This window comes from Papaver somniferum, chromosome 1 (assembly GCF_003573695.1).
Source record: "Papaver somniferum cultivar HN1 chromosome 1, ASM357369v1, whole genome shotgun sequence".
Classification (NCBI taxonomy): Eukaryota; Viridiplantae; Streptophyta; class Magnoliopsida; order Ranunculales; family Papaveraceae; genus Papaver; species Papaver somniferum.
The window spans coordinates 120,378,680-120,394,246 of record NC_039358.1 but is presented as its reverse complement, the minus strand read 5'-3'; the positions used below and the strand labels follow the sequence as shown (position 1 = coordinate 120,394,246).

Here is a 15,567-nt window from a genome sequence, read left to right as displayed (position 1 = left end):
CATTCGGATAGAATTTGAACAAGATATCACAGTAAAATAAAAAGGAGAGCCTTGTTTTCAAGTCTTTCCAACCCTTCAAATATTTGCTGTTTGTACAATATCATTTCTCTGCCCCTAATAATATAAACAGAAAAAGATTCAACAAATACAAATTACAATCGCAGTAATATAACCACAAATTTGTACCTCCAAATCAGGGTCGACGACTATCGAAACCCGTAACTCCTGTATGTTCTTTGTGAACACCATCAGCCTCTGAAACAAAAACTTTCAAATTGTTTTGTTGTTGCTGTAGTAATTTTGTTTCAATTTCTATGTCATCCATTCTTCCATCCGCAGACATCCTACTATGGTTTTCTGTATTCCCGCCTTCAAAAGGGTACCTGATTCTACGGTGAGACCTTAAGAATTACGCATTTACAATTTCCCTGCCAAATGCCCATCTCATTCCTGAAACACTGCTTCTCCATTCCCTCTGCATAATGTTCAGAGTCTGGCTATCAGGAACCCCCAACTCCCATTCTGTTGTTGGAGTTTCTTAATTCCGCCAGAGTGCGTAATTTCTCTCAGTCTTTATTTTCCCCAACATGAAGACGTAGAAGCAGTAACTATTACATGTACATTTTCAACTGACACTCTAAAAACTCAGCTAAAAGAGTTACAAAGGTGATTCATTCTGCTGCAGTAAATTATGGAGCATTACTACCGAAGGAACTTCCAAGATTCGGATGAGAAGAGTGGTGAACAGAGAGCTTTATCGTCTGTGTATGAGATGATTTATAGATATCCATACACTCCTCGAGATCAGCATCACATGTTAATAGAACCCACTCAGAGTCATCGTCCAAGTACTTAAGATCAACTCTACTCATATCCTCTATATGAAACCGCTTTGCAATCTCTTGTTGCAGATCTCTATAACCCCAGTAGGGTTGCAAGCTGAACCGCACTTTCTCTTCTCCGTAAGTGACTTTCATTCTAAGGCCACCCTTATTATCACGAGATGCACCATGATTATGACTACTTGGCAAAGGAGGTAAACAATCATCAAGAACGAGATGCTCAGTGCCAAGGCATTTTTGGCTTTGGGATCTCCCAAACAACCCCAGATCCTCTTGAGCTGTGGTGTGCAACTCTCCTGCAGAGTACAACCCAGCTTCACTGCGTGCTCTTTTCAGAGTACAACTATCACCACCAAGGGTTTCTGCCATTGAAGCATCTTCAATACTTGCAAGACTACCAATAACAGAATTTTGCTGTTTCCCGCTGGAAGAAGAGAGGCTTGAACTGGAGCTCTGACTGCACGAAGATGAAGGTGATTTGGATGCAGCTGGAGGACTGGGTGCACCTTCAGGTTGTACGTTTAACGGGTTTGATCGATCATTCGGCTTCGGGGTTGAAAATGGGCTAGTTCTGGATAAATTTGGAGACGTCAAATCCGGAAAATTCGCATAAATGGATCCGATGTGGAAAGCACCTTCAGCTCCTTGAACAGAGTCAATTACAACCTGGAGTTTTCTTAGAGAGTGTCCCACTTTCTTGATCTTCCGAGAAGGCCACCGGGTTATCCCATGTTGCCTGCAAATCCTCTTCAGGGTTGTCGGGCACACTGAAAATATCCAAGTAACAAATGACAAGACTGAAAAACCGCTCTTTAAGAAGAGAAAAAAAGTAAGCACTAAACTAGACTAAGCTAAGATAAGAAGAATGTTTGAGAGTCTGGTATAGAAAATCTAAGAAAGATTTAACATTCTAAATCTTGTAAAATGTGTGACTTACCACCAATACTTTTTGCTGCATCTTTCAGGCTCCCAGCGAAGTATTGTCGGAGAACTTGCAAGCTGATAGTTTTCTCCATTTTTGTCCGTCTCTTTTCTCCAGTTTTACCCGCACTTGAAAACCTACGCTGCTCACCGAAGGAAGAATCTCCACCACTCTCAGCAGTATCTTTCGGCCCCGAATCTTGCCTGTGTTGCTTTAAGTCTCCAAATGTTTTCCCATGTTGCAATACCGTCTCAGAGCTATCCCAATGAGTTGTCACTTTAAACCCTTCAGCTGGCTCCTGCTTCTGAACACCTTTACCCTTACGCTGAGCCTCCATCATATGACTGATCCAAGAAGACTCTTCCTCCGAAGATCCTTTTGAAGTAGTGGGTCCTAGGTTCGTTCTTTCTTCTCTTTTCAGTCCCTCGGCTGAAGGGAAAACTACCTCACTAGTGTTCAGATTAGATTCTTCCTCTACCTCCTTATCTGAAACAACTCTCAAGGTTCGACAAACTTGTTGTATAATGATGGACAAGGAACTAAGCATCGTCTTCTGCTCTTCAGGGTCACGGCAATCCACAGGTAAGAAAAATTCAAGAACATAGTCAACCTTGCCAGTGTAGATGCTTCGGAGACGGATTGCAACAGCAGCTTGTAACCTAAACATCTTGGCGTAGTGTGATAGAGGGTAGTCTTTCTTGCTGTAGGTGGTTATGTCATTGGAAAAGCAAGGTTGGTTTGTTGTAAATGCTCTTCCAGCAACACCTTGGCCTCTAAAGAGGTGGTGGTCAGAACAAGCCTCGTGAAAGCCACCGATATTTGTATCAGCTACACAGCAAGCATTATCCACTGTCGAGACACAATTAGCGTAATTCTCATCAGAGTGTCGGCATCCTTCCTTGGCTTGTACCGTGCATGGGACCCACGTCTGAGCTAAAGGCAATCGATGTGTTTTACAGACTGCGTTCAAGACCTCCAGAATCTCTGGCAGAACGGCGTGGTAGGGAAGTTGGGAGTCCTGTGAAAGAAATGGATACCTTAACAATAAATTTCAGAATAGATAAATTTGATTCTTTACAATAAGAAAATGGTGTACCTTTACAATGGGAGGAGGTCCCGGGGGACTTTCAACTTTAGAACCCCTCAGATTAACAGCCTGCACAGAATGAAAATAATTTATTGGGAAGAAAGACTACAGAAAGATAAGTTAGATCCAATTTTCTTATGTAATGGTTTTGGTCAGAGAAACATTTGGAGAAAAGGCAAACAAGAACAGTACCTGTTTGTAAATTTGTAATCAACATTGTTTTTAAAATGGAAAGCAAAGCAATGGTATATGTGGTCTACGAAGAAGTAAAACATAACCTCAGTTTTAGAAGAAATTTTTTTGAAAAAGTATTTCCAGAGATGGAACTATAGAGTGAGTGGTCACTAGAGAATAATGTCAACTGTAAATTGGACGCGCTCCACTTTGGATTGAGCCAGTAACTGACCAAGTACAGGCACCAAAAATCCGCTCGGTGAATCCTATGCATCTTTTTCAAGCCATAGGACTCATAACTAGATTAATGTAACTACTAAAGTCCTAAAGATTCAAAAAAATTTAAAACAAAAAAAACATATTTGCCCAAAGAATAGGAGACAAACCTCTAGAGCCCTGCAAACGGTATCAAGCTCTGAAGCAAAATTGATCTTTTGCGTGGTCATGACAACCTCAACAACACCCAAGCAAGCTCTACTGCCTCGCTCAAAAATCGGAAGGGCAACAGTCCCATGAACATGATGCTGTTGAGCATGACCAATTCTAGGGTACTCGTCAATGCTGAATAATTGAACATTAGGAGTCCACTCAGGAACCTTCTCCAAGAAAACTCGTCCGGGCAACCCGACTGATTCTTTTGAATTCTCATCAGCAGGGAACTCAAACCTCATAGAGATTTTTCTATAACTTTCAAGATTTTGGCAGTTGGAATCAAGAGTAGTAAATGGTTGGTCCTCGGTAACAAGGAACTGTCTATCTCCTCTCTTTACAGGAACCCATATCTGAATAAGAACATCTCCCTCTCTTAGCGAATTCTTTAAGTATGCAAGTGCAGAATTCAGCCTATCTTTCACTGAAGCTAAGGTACCAGAGTGAGGAACTGGTCCATCCCACCACCTTCTGCTCAGCTGAGAGCTTCCTTCGGCCGGATAACCGTCTGATTGGCCCGAAAACTCTGACGATCGAAATGTGTTCTGATTTGGATACCGAACTGTGAAAGAGGTGTCAGATTGTGGTGCAAGGGAAATAGAGTTTCTTGTAGGGAGAATTGATCCATCAGTGTCTTCTTGGTTGTTGCTTTGACGGTAATTTGGATTCAAACTTTCTGAAGTACTAGTTGGAGGTGCTAAAAAATATGAGGAATTGTAGAAATTTGAGGAAGATGGTTGTAAAAAATCTGCTGCTGATCCATCAGTAGTCTCTAACCAGCAACCTCCTGACAAGAGTGCCTCCATGAGATCAAAATCGACAGAGGGATCGGAGGAGAGTGCAGCAGACATGGTATCCTGCGGAAATCTGCCATCATCCATTATATGTGGGTTTTGTCTTCAAAACCCCATCACAATTAGTCCACTCCAATTAGGATCCAAAGAGAACATAAAAAATGTAAAACAAAAACAAGAACTTCCAATATGGATTCCTTTCCCCAGTCTTGAGTAGTCCAATCTGTCCGAGTTGAAACATCGTCAACAAAAATCTTTTGAGAGAGACGAACTGCAATCACAAAATTATTTTAGAAGGGAAAACCTAATACAAACCTCTCCAAACCCCTTGATTGAAATAACAAGTAACAACAACAATATGGTGTCTTCATCATATATTCTACTTTGTTCTTTATTTATTCTCATCACAAATCTACCTAAGCAGCTCAATATATGTGAATCACTAAACAAAAATCTAAAACTCAAGTTGTGAGATTTCCCATGAAAATTAAGGATCTGAAGAAACACAAACCAATATGCAAAATTAAAGTGAAGGGAATGAAAGAAAAAAAAAAGTTATCTTTTTTCTTGTTTTTGTAAAGCAAGCAAAAGCAAAGAAAACCCATAAAGAGATCATCATATTCTATAAGTCATTTCCCACATAGACCAGAACTCAAACAGTTTAAGAACTGAATAAGCAGAAATGAAAAAGAAAGAGAGATGGGGAGGAGAAAAGGTGATCACTCACTTTGTGATAGAAAATCTTGAATCAATCAAAGATGGGTATGTATGATTATCATCTGTCTCAGATGTAGAAACACCACCACACAAACAGCAAAGATTTCATATTTTTTCTTTTAAAGTCTATTTGTCCTCTCTATATCTCTTTCCCATTAACTACCTTCCTCCTCCACACATATACTTTCTCCCCCACTTATTATCTTCTTCTTTGTCTCATTAACTCAACTAAGAGAGAATTCTATAAATTTCAGCTTTCAATGATAACTAAAAAAGTAGTAGATGTTTCCTCCACTAGAAAACCCACAATCTCTTAACTCTCTGTTCTTCTCCCTGACAAAACAGTAAAGTCAACTGAACTACTACTGAAACACCAACTTTGAACTGCTGCTGCTCTTTTTCTCTTGTCTTTCTGGCTGAAAACCCAGAAACAGAATTGAAAATCTCCTTTGAAGCAGCAGCAACAGCAAGTTAATGAAGAGAGAAAGAAATAAAAATGCAGGAGAGAAAAAGGGTATGTATGTGTGTGTGTGTTTTTTTTCTTACAAGTTAAGATTCCCTACCACTATGCAAAGAAAGAAGAAGCATATTTATTCAAGTATTTAATGGTGGGTTGGTTTGTCCTTCCTAGCGAGAGATTCTTCAATCTCTCCCCCACTTCTTCCCCTGTTAGCCAATCTCGCTACGACACTTGGCGAAAAACCCAAGTCACTGAATATTTCATTGGCCCTACGAATCTCTTTCATCATCTATGGACTAAAGCACAAGCTATCTAATTTTAGATGGTTCAGAAGATCAGACGGTTCAGATTCATCAAATCATTGTAGTACCATGGAACTAATAAACCTCAGGTGAGTGTGGGGGCAAGAGATGATGAAATCATTGGACATTTTTATGTGGATTCATTTGACAAGTTGCCTCTGTGTTAAAAATAGAAAATTTTCAGTAGAATGACAGATTTGATGAGGTCAAGAAACGGAATCTTGGTGGTCTATCAGAAGACTGTATCTGTATATGACCAAAGACAAATTACACAAGTTAATTCTTTTTTTGTCCAAAAAGGGCCATTAATCTCCACAGATTTGCTGATTTTTGTGCTCTGTTTTTGGTCCCATTAATTATGTGACTGGTGAGCTGATATTTGGTAGATGGTGTGATGATATTAATCAAGGGCTAAAATGGATTATCACTAAAAAAAAATGTCAGTGTCTTTTTATTCTTTTGGCAAGAAGAGAAGTAGTCGTTTTCTAGAGAAGGTAGAAAGTAAACTTGCTCCTGCTTGGGTTCCTTCCTTCCTTTTTCTATACTGCTAATAAGAAAAAACATTTGTTTATCCTCCTCGGCTGAGCTAAGCAGAAAGTAAACTTAAGACTTGAAAACGACTGGGGAGGAAGCTTTGGGAGTTTATTACTCTTTAATTACTTTTAGTAGGAATACTTTGGTGCTTTGTGCTCAGTCATAGATTACAATAAATATACTGAGCAAAACTGATTTCATTTTTCTTCTCAACTGCGTGGATTAACAAAAATCAAGCAGTATGAGACTGCTATATGACTTGGTTGCATTTGTGGAGTTGAGTACCAAAATGTCATATGGCTGATCCATGACGTATAATGCTTGCTCTTATCGTGTTATGTTTATTGATGCTTATAAGTGTTTAGTGGGTGTTGTGTTAAACTTGATAATTAGCTTGTTTTGTCATTACTGCTGCATTTTCAGTTATACCTACCTATTTGCATGTTGTGTTGTGTTATAAACTTGTCGGCACGGCATAACTGATATCTTTACACATACACTATCAAGATCCCTATTATTCACAAACAAACCAAAAATAAAGAGTTTTGAACCAATTGTCAATAACATAAAAATTAGACAAATGAAATGGTAGAGAAAAATTATAAATACTGCCGGCAAACCTACATTAATAAGATCAGTTACATCATCCGTGACCGTGAGCATTTATCAGATGAATTGTTTTCGTCAACCAAATAAAACCTGTAAAGAAATAAATAAACTACAAAGAAATTTTCTGTGCGGAAAGACACAAACTCACTGAAAAGAGTCTAGCTAAAAGCCTGGGTCCTATATGCAAATTTTAGAACAAGGAGGTCCAAGATTCCAAAACATAAATCAACATAGCAATGATAGTTAGAAGCGATGGTGTCCGAAGGAAAGTCCAAAATCTCGTGGGCTTCAATTTTAAAAGAAAAATATTATCCTAATAAAAATGTAATCCGCACTGATACGAAACCTAAGGCAACTCACATTTGGATCTGAAAGGAATTAAAAGTGGAATAAGCCAAATCCAAAATAACTCAAGTAACAAAAAAAATCGAGATTTCTTTGGATAAAGAAAGGATGAATCCCAATGGAACCTAATTCCATATGGTAAGTTTTCTTTAAATTCCTTATACAACAAACTCAATAACAACCCAAATTCCAATCACAACTAGATCCATATCAAAAATCTAAGTCTCTCCCTAAATAAATATATTCATATGGAAGTTGGCACACTCATCTTACCCATAGTGAAAAAGTTGTTGCAATACTTCCAAACATAAACACTACCTGCAAAAAAGAATACAAGACTCAAAGTGAATCACTAACTCATGTGTTTCGGGATTGAAATATTAGATGGACATGAAACTCTCTGGACAACTTAATCAAAGACATTAGTAGGTTTCCTGAACTAAACTGGTCGATGTATCTAAATACCAAATACCAACTGAGGTAGAAATATTGCTTGAAAAAACATTTACGTATTAAAAAAAAGAACATTTATACTGTCAGAGGCTGAAATTGTAAATATCATCCATTTGCTTGTATTATTCACCTTAATATTTTTTTTTCCTTTTTTCTTTTGCCTTTTTTCAAATCAGGGGCGAGAAGAGGCATTTGTTAATAAATTTGGACGGGCCACATTTCAAAGATGTGTACGCCATCGGTGACTCAATTTCATTGGGTTATGTAGATTTAAAGGACCTAATTCATTTGGAATTTCAATTAATGCAACATTAGGACCCATGTTTTCCTACGAAATTTGAAGAAAAATAAAATCAGGTTTCCTCTAGAATTATAAAAGCTCCTTCATATATTGATGAAACATTATGTATTAATTGTGTTGAAGGTACAAGAGATAGTACGTCGATAATTTGTGTCGAAAGTAGGTACGACATGGTCGTGCCATTTGGGCACAAGTTATCCATAGTAAAAAATAGCTGAAAACAAGATATGATCATCAACAACATTTAAGAGTGGTGTGCAATCTTCTGCTATTGACTGTAGCATGAATAGCATGTGGTGGAGAAGATCCGCAAGAAGTATATTGTGAGTATGTTCTCCCCTGAATATATGTGACTATATGAGCGGATAATTATTCACGAAAGTAAGGCGGTTCTCCTCTAAAACCTAACAATCTCTAGGAAACTGTAACTTCAATTGACAATATTTAAACGGAAAATGGGTTATTTGTCCAAATATTTTTAAATTACGGTTTAAATGGACGAGTAAAAAGTAGTTTGGGTGAAATGGCCAAAAAAAAAATGGTAAGGATAAAACTGGTTTCATCTTAGCTTAAATTTTAAAATAGCAAGGATGAAATTGGATACATCCTGTGTAAATTAAAAATAAGAAAAAATATTTGAAAATGGGCACGATGAAACTGGTTACATCCTGCCTATTTTTACATTTTTGTCCATTTAAACAGTATCAAAATCTAACTGTCCATTTCACCCAGAAATTGTTGATTTTGGTCTTTTTAACCAATTTTGTGATATTTAAAGAGGGAGGATTCGTGGACACTCTTAGATGGACACTATCATACATGATTTGTGTCATTTTCTTCGCAAAACCCAAACGACGATGAATTCAAATCTAATATTTTGATGATATGTTTCTCTTATAAGACTCTATTCTCCTACCAAAAATGAGCACAATTCGAGATGTATAACACCACCATCTACCCTTTTGAATACCAGCCGTTAAAAGTTAACGGTTGAAATTAAGATCGATAGATGGTGAGGTTTTGTATCTCCAACTGTGCTCATTTTCGTTACAAATGTAGAGTCTTATAAGAGGAACATGTCATTATAATATTAGATTTAAATTCATCGTCATTTAGATTTTGCGAAAAAAATGACGCAAATCATGTATGAATAGTGTCCATCTAAGAATGTGCACGAATCCTCCCTCATATTTAAATTATAAACATTATGTTGCGTTCGATTGTTAAACTTCATGCATTTTCCAAAATCTAGCCTTATACTCTCTCCGTCCAAGTTACATCGGCAGAGGAAGTAATTTTTCTTATATTCAAAAAATTATTTGAATTTCATGGATATCCATTTTCATTTTTATTATACTCTTTGATTAATAGTAAATTTTAGATTAATTATGATGACACACATATATCATAGAAGCCTATCTAATAGGAATTCAAAATCCAAAATTAGGCCTATATTATTTTCTTTGAAATATATAGGCTATTTTCTTGCCAACTTTTCTCACTTGACGTTTGTTAATATGGATGTGTGAGACTAAAGCTGCTGTTGAGTTGAGATTTGGATATATTCCAGGACCCGGGTAGATAGATTTAGATGCCAGAGACAGATCCCCAGTCATTAAAAACTTGACTATGTAGTTTTGTTATCAAATGGACCTTGGGTCTCACTACTGTCTGATCACATCAGCACCTTTCTATTAGAAGAAGAAGAAGCAAGTGGGTCGCTGCATAAGGGTGTTAATTAATATTAATATTACATTGAAAAACCAAAGCCCTCAAATTGAGGCTTTTCCAGATTTTCTTGTCTATTTAAAGTTTATACTAATTTTTGAATTTAGCTGATACCAACTGTTCTTGCTCGGCTTAGTCTCATCTCTACGTAGTGTTTGATTTTTGCACAAAGATTTGAGAAATGTAATTAAAAGAGACGTGTTTTTGTTTTCTCATCATTTATAAAGTCTTAGAAATATATACTATCAACATGTATATATATTTCTTATGGATAAAACAATGAAAATGCAATTATTATTATCCTAAAATAAAAACAGGCCCATAATTTAACTGAATCTAGTATGTGCAACTTGAAGAAAAACCATCACCTTTCTCTCCTCTCATATACTCTCCTCTGCCATTGAATACCTAGTCGCCTAAAAAATTCTTAGATGTTGCTCCGTAATCCAGCGTGAAGATTAACGCTACCTTGCTTTCAAGTGGATGCATGGTGATTTCCGTGCTGATTACATGTGGAGGATGTAGAAATCGGCTCCCTGAATTTGGACGAATCTTAATCCAATACTATTTAAAACTTATAGAGACACTTAATTTTATCTATACAAGAATCACAACTAGAGCTTAATTTATGATGTATTCTCTCGGAAAACTCACAAACGTGATTCAAATAGGTAGGTTCACGAACTCAAATATGCAAAAGAAAATAAAGCTATAGGAGAGCTCAAATTGCTTAAACATTTTTCAAACAGATGCACTGCACGGGAGTGCTTTGAGTTCAAGAGATCAATCTGCAGGACTCCAGCCTAAACCAAGAAAATGGCTGTTCCAGAGTCAATTCGGTCACAAAGAGGGATGAGGGTCGATCTATAGGAGGGAAGTTGAGAAGTGTGTGTGAGATCAATGATGATCTAGGATTATGAATGTGTTGAAGGTTTCTGCAAGTTTTATGAACTGTTGAGTTCAGATGAGATAAGTTCTGATCGATTGAGTGATAATTTCTTGTGGATCGAAATTGTTGTTCTTCAATCGTGGATTCAGAAAATTATTTACATTGCCAGAATAGTAGATCCCCAGTAAGTGTGACGGTTGCTGGAGTGAGAGAGTGGGAAATCGTGGTCAAACCAGTTCCACGTGCGTGGGAGAATTGGTTGATTGTCCATCCAATACTTTGCTAACTCCTTCAACTGCTTGCACTACTTACTCACATTTCTCATCGTGGTGTACACACGTGCCGTAGGCCGCCAGACCAAAACCCTAGTGAATATCCCCCCATGTGACATGATTAACGTCTCATGAATGTGGAGTTGCAAGGCAGACGTGTATTTAATTGGTCAATTATTGACTCGACTAGACATGAGTCTTAGCCTTGATTAGTCGAGCATAATGAACGAACGTCATATGCTCTGAGACTCATGGATTGAGCATAAGGTGTATGATGAGACAGAATAATGGAAAGACGTTGAGTTTTGATGAAATGTGATATATCATTTTACCAATTGAGGTAATAATAATGTTTTGATAACTCGAATCGTCGAACGTCCAATGAGATTGATCGGTCATGGACTTGTTGATAGGAAATGTTGTTGAGCACTCGTTTGCGTCATGAGTTGTCGAAGAAGAAAGATTATAATGGTCGACTGACGAACCAAATATTGGTTGATAAACCAATGAAATATTAATAGCTGGATCACTGGAAGTATCTATTGTTGATAGTTAAATCAACATGAGGAATGTTGCTCAGTCGAGCAATTAAATATTGATTGTTGAATCAATATTGCTGGAAGTGAGTTCTGAACCCAATTGATCGTGTATTTTGCTAACTTAAACAATTTAGTGTTATAGATGAGCAAAGCATATTGCTCGTTTAAGAAAATATTGCTCGATTAATGAATTATTGGTAACAGGACCAAATAAAATATTAAAATAGAAGAGTTTGATCTTGACTGAAACTCTCGATTTTGCTCGAATGAGAAAGTAGGATTTTGCACATGCGTCCAATATTTTAAGAATATTAAAATAATGATATTTTAATATTTACCGTGAGAAGCCAGGACGGTCTTGTGACCATTTGGCTTTTTGGCTTTTTGGAAGTTTGAGCAATATTGGAAAAATATGGAAAAGATTAGGTTTTTGCTCAAACAAGTGAATTTCATGAAATGAGAGAAAAAATAATAATAAAATAAAGAATTAGGGAGGCGTGGGACCGGCCACGACCAAGGCATGGTCGGCGGGCCGGTGGGCCCAATCCCATGACCCACTTTCCTATTTTATATTATTAATTTTCATCCTTGTGTGAAAAATATAGAGAAACTAATATCTTTGCTCAAACGAGGAAGTTTGCTCAAACAAGGGAGTTTTCATGAGATGTGAAAAATAATAAAATAAGATGAAAAATAAAAGGAGAGGCGTGGGACCGGCCACGGCGACATGACCGGCCGGCCGGTGGGTCTGTTCCCGTGTGCGCCCATATTTTTGTTATTTTCCTTCCCTATTTTGCATGGGTTTTCTCGTTCGTCCATATTTTTGAATGCTCGCTCGTGCATTATTGTTAAGTACACTCACACCATTTTTCTCGGGCTTACTCGGTGTTGTCCTATATGCCCGAAAAGTGAATATCTATTACTAATCCATGGAATTCAGCTGAGAATAGGCCATGAAACAGAGTAATGGGATAAAATATATTATTTTATAGGAATTCAATTGATGAATGTTGCGTTTAGAATTAATCTATGAATGGCTCTATATTAGCATGCAATATGTCTAGGAGCAATATGTGTATTCAAGAATTGAGGCATGAGATGGTAGAGACATCATACTCGTTTTGAATATTAATTATGTATAGTCAGGGAACACTGAGAAATCTTGAAGACGTTAACGCTCTATACTAGTATGCAATATGTCCAGGAGTCGTCCAATCACTATCGATTCTATATAGAAGTGTTGATGAAATAAGCGAAGTATTGAAAGCTCAGTTGAGAGGCTTTAAGGATCACATATCCATGCAGGCTCTGAGAGGCAGTACACTCAGTCAGAGATTGTGAAATGAGCTTTCACGAATCCTAAAATATGAGTTTCACATACGTGTATGAAGTCGCGTCAGAAATATGCAAGATCATGATTTTAGAATTTTAGCCTTTGTCGAAAATTCACCAACATATAGATTCACAAACACAAATGGCATTCAAGATTAGAATAATTTTTTTCTTTTATAAGTTCCGAACTCACCATAATAGGTTCGCAAATTCAAAGAAAAAAGTACTCATAGAATTTCTCTAGAGTAAGTTCGCCAATCCACCATATTAGGTTCACGACTCAATGATTTTATTTGCCTTCTATTTTGAGTCCTACAAGCTTATTAATTTACAAACATAATTTATGAGTCTTAAACTCAAATGATTGAAAATCATTAGTAGTAAACTACCAAAAAAGAACCTTACAAGATTAATAATGAATTTGTATGCTTTGAAATTTTCATTAATGCTTGTGCTTTCATCTCAAGTCTTGTTTCGAGTTTTAGACAAACAAGTGCTAGGAAGTCAAAACATCACTAGACTTGACAAAAAACTGATATGTGATATGAATATCTTTGAATTATGATCATCTACTAAAGTCCTCGACTTTTTCTACGATCGATAATAGATAGATGGAAACGAGTTGAAAAGGACAAATCAATCTTCGTTACGTATTTAGATGAAGCTTATTCAAATTGATGTCTTCGTGTGATATTCAATTTTTCATTCGTCTTGACTAACTCGGAAAATCTTAAGACTTAGTCTATTGTAAACCGAAGCTGACTTTAGTAGGTTAAATTAAGAAACATTTTTGGCATCTAAAATATGACAATATACTTGACATACCAAGGTATGTAGGTTTAATAAAGCATTCACTCTAACAACCGCATTCACTATAATCCTATATATTATGGATAATTGAAACTTATACAAAGTTAAAATTATTCATTTTGTATTGTATGAAAATATTGATTTGTAGAACTTTTATAACCAATGTGAGACTAAATTTTATACATCCTCTTAATAAAAAGAATACTTTATAAAAAAACTCATATTGATTAACTTCTAAAAAAAATCAAATCAATTATCTATATAAAGTAACTCGGTATACTGATACCTTTGAGGCTAATTCACCTAATATTTTTGAAAATAAAAATTACTTGATGACTATTTTGCGAGAAATTCCTTCATATTGTTTATTAAAAGAAGATTATGAAGAAAAAAATGTTGAGAGTTATAACTATAAAAGAAAAAGATATCGGTGTAACCCAGTTCTTAAAAATCTTATTTATGTCGCATAAGATTTAGATTCCCAACTAAAAAATAATAATCTTTAATAGTTAAATCCAACAAAATAGGAGTGGTGGCATGGGCTACAAAAGATCCCACTGAAAACTTTATCAAAATTTCGGTTAGACCTCCATATTATCTTTTTTAATCATTTTTTAGTTATTACTTAAAATAAAATACACTAAATCATAATAACACGGAAAATTCTTTATCCACATATGAAAGCCTAGCATTAAGATCTTAGACTATTGAATGTAGTTTATGAACCAAAAGATCTTATTTTTGCCACATATATAAATCTTCCAAAATAAATGTCTAAGAGCCTCTCTAGTGAAATGTGTGTGGCAGAAAAAGATCTTTATCTACGTAGTGTACACTTTCTTTCTTCCTAAAACTTTTCTTCGAACCTTATATCTTTGATAATTTGTAAATGACATGACATGATTTGCAAAGATAAACTTTAAGTGAACTTCTTATTTTAGTGGTTCAACAAGAGGATATGTATCCATCATGGTCACTTTTTCCTTAAGTAATATAAATTTATTATGCATTTTGATTAACAACATCAAATAAAATATTTAATTAAGTTTGAAAATAACATGAGAACTAGGTCCCAGAAATGTCAAAATACATGATAGGTCGTAGAAGGAGTTTTTCAAATTTCTTGTAGCTAGGAAAATAAAGAGGATATTTTCCTCCAATGTCATGGGTAACATGAGAATTGGAGAAGTTGTAACTAAGACATACCTCAAAGTGGGATTTTTAACACTAAATATTAGAAATGCTCTTACAAATTATTAATTTTGAATAAAATATTATAAAACTTATTTCCACCCATTTTCGTTAACATGCAACACTCGTGCACATTCTTGGATATTTTATATTATCGCATGCTCGGTTATACCCACAAGTATCGGTACGTCAAGCATGTTGTGAATGCTAGATGACTAAAACTTTGTCTAGATTTATGGTCCATTAAGGTCAGTCTCAGACCAGGATTAAAGCATGGTAATTGAGTATCAGAAATCCCCAAATATCCTCGAAAACTGAAGACTTGAGAAAAACGAAGACATCTGTGAGAAATTCATCAACAAAGGTATGTGAAGACTAACTATCATATTTACTTATTATTTTTACCATTATATATTCTTAGATAATGTCATATAGTTTTAGTATATGATGAATTACAAAGAAGAAGTTTCGAGTGATAAATACTGAAATATGAATTCAAGCATTGGATGTTCCTAGGTCTTATCACTTTTGAGGTATGATTGCGAAATATAAGCATAAAAACATTAAATTGCACTTTTATTCACAATCTGATTTTTTGGTCTGCAAACTATGCAATTTTCAGATGTTACTCAACTCCAAGGTGCATAACTGTTATCGAACTAATTTTTTAGCTCACGAATTATGTAATTTCAATGTGTTACTAGACACTTTGTTAGTTTGCTCCTATGCTCACGAAATGAATTTTTGATTCTCGACTATGCACTTTTGGGTATGTTCCTGAATTCCAAAAACATATTGAGTTCGCGAAATGGTCATCTTTTTGGTGTTACTGATTTC

General features: G+C 35.8%; 1 protein-coding gene across 4 annotated transcripts; it reads right to left on the bottom strand.

Moving 5' to 3' along the window:
* Positions 1–26: 26 nt before the first annotated feature.
* LOC113298577 (protein NLP4-like) lies at positions 27–5,535 on the bottom strand. 4 transcript variants are annotated; one of them, XM_026547346.1, is made up of 5 exons: positions 4,976–5,535; positions 3,412–4,519; positions 2,861–2,920; positions 1,780–2,782; positions 27–1,609 (listed from the first exon to the last, which is right to left on the bottom strand). In XM_026547346.1, exons 2-5 carry the CDS (start codon positions 4,333–4,335, stop codon positions 690–692), a joined length of 2,907 nt encoding a protein of 968 aa, XP_026403131.1. In that variant the 5' UTR covers positions 4,336–4,519; positions 4,976–5,535; the 3' UTR covers positions 27–689. The 4 variants fall into 4 exon arrangements, with proteins under 4 accessions (XP_026403131.1, XP_026403146.1, XP_026403155.1 ...); XM_026547361.1 differs by having other exon boundaries at positions 3,412–4,471; XM_026547370.1 differs by having other exon boundaries at positions 3,412–4,351.
* Between the last annotated feature and the right edge of the window lie 10,032 nt (positions 5,536–15,567).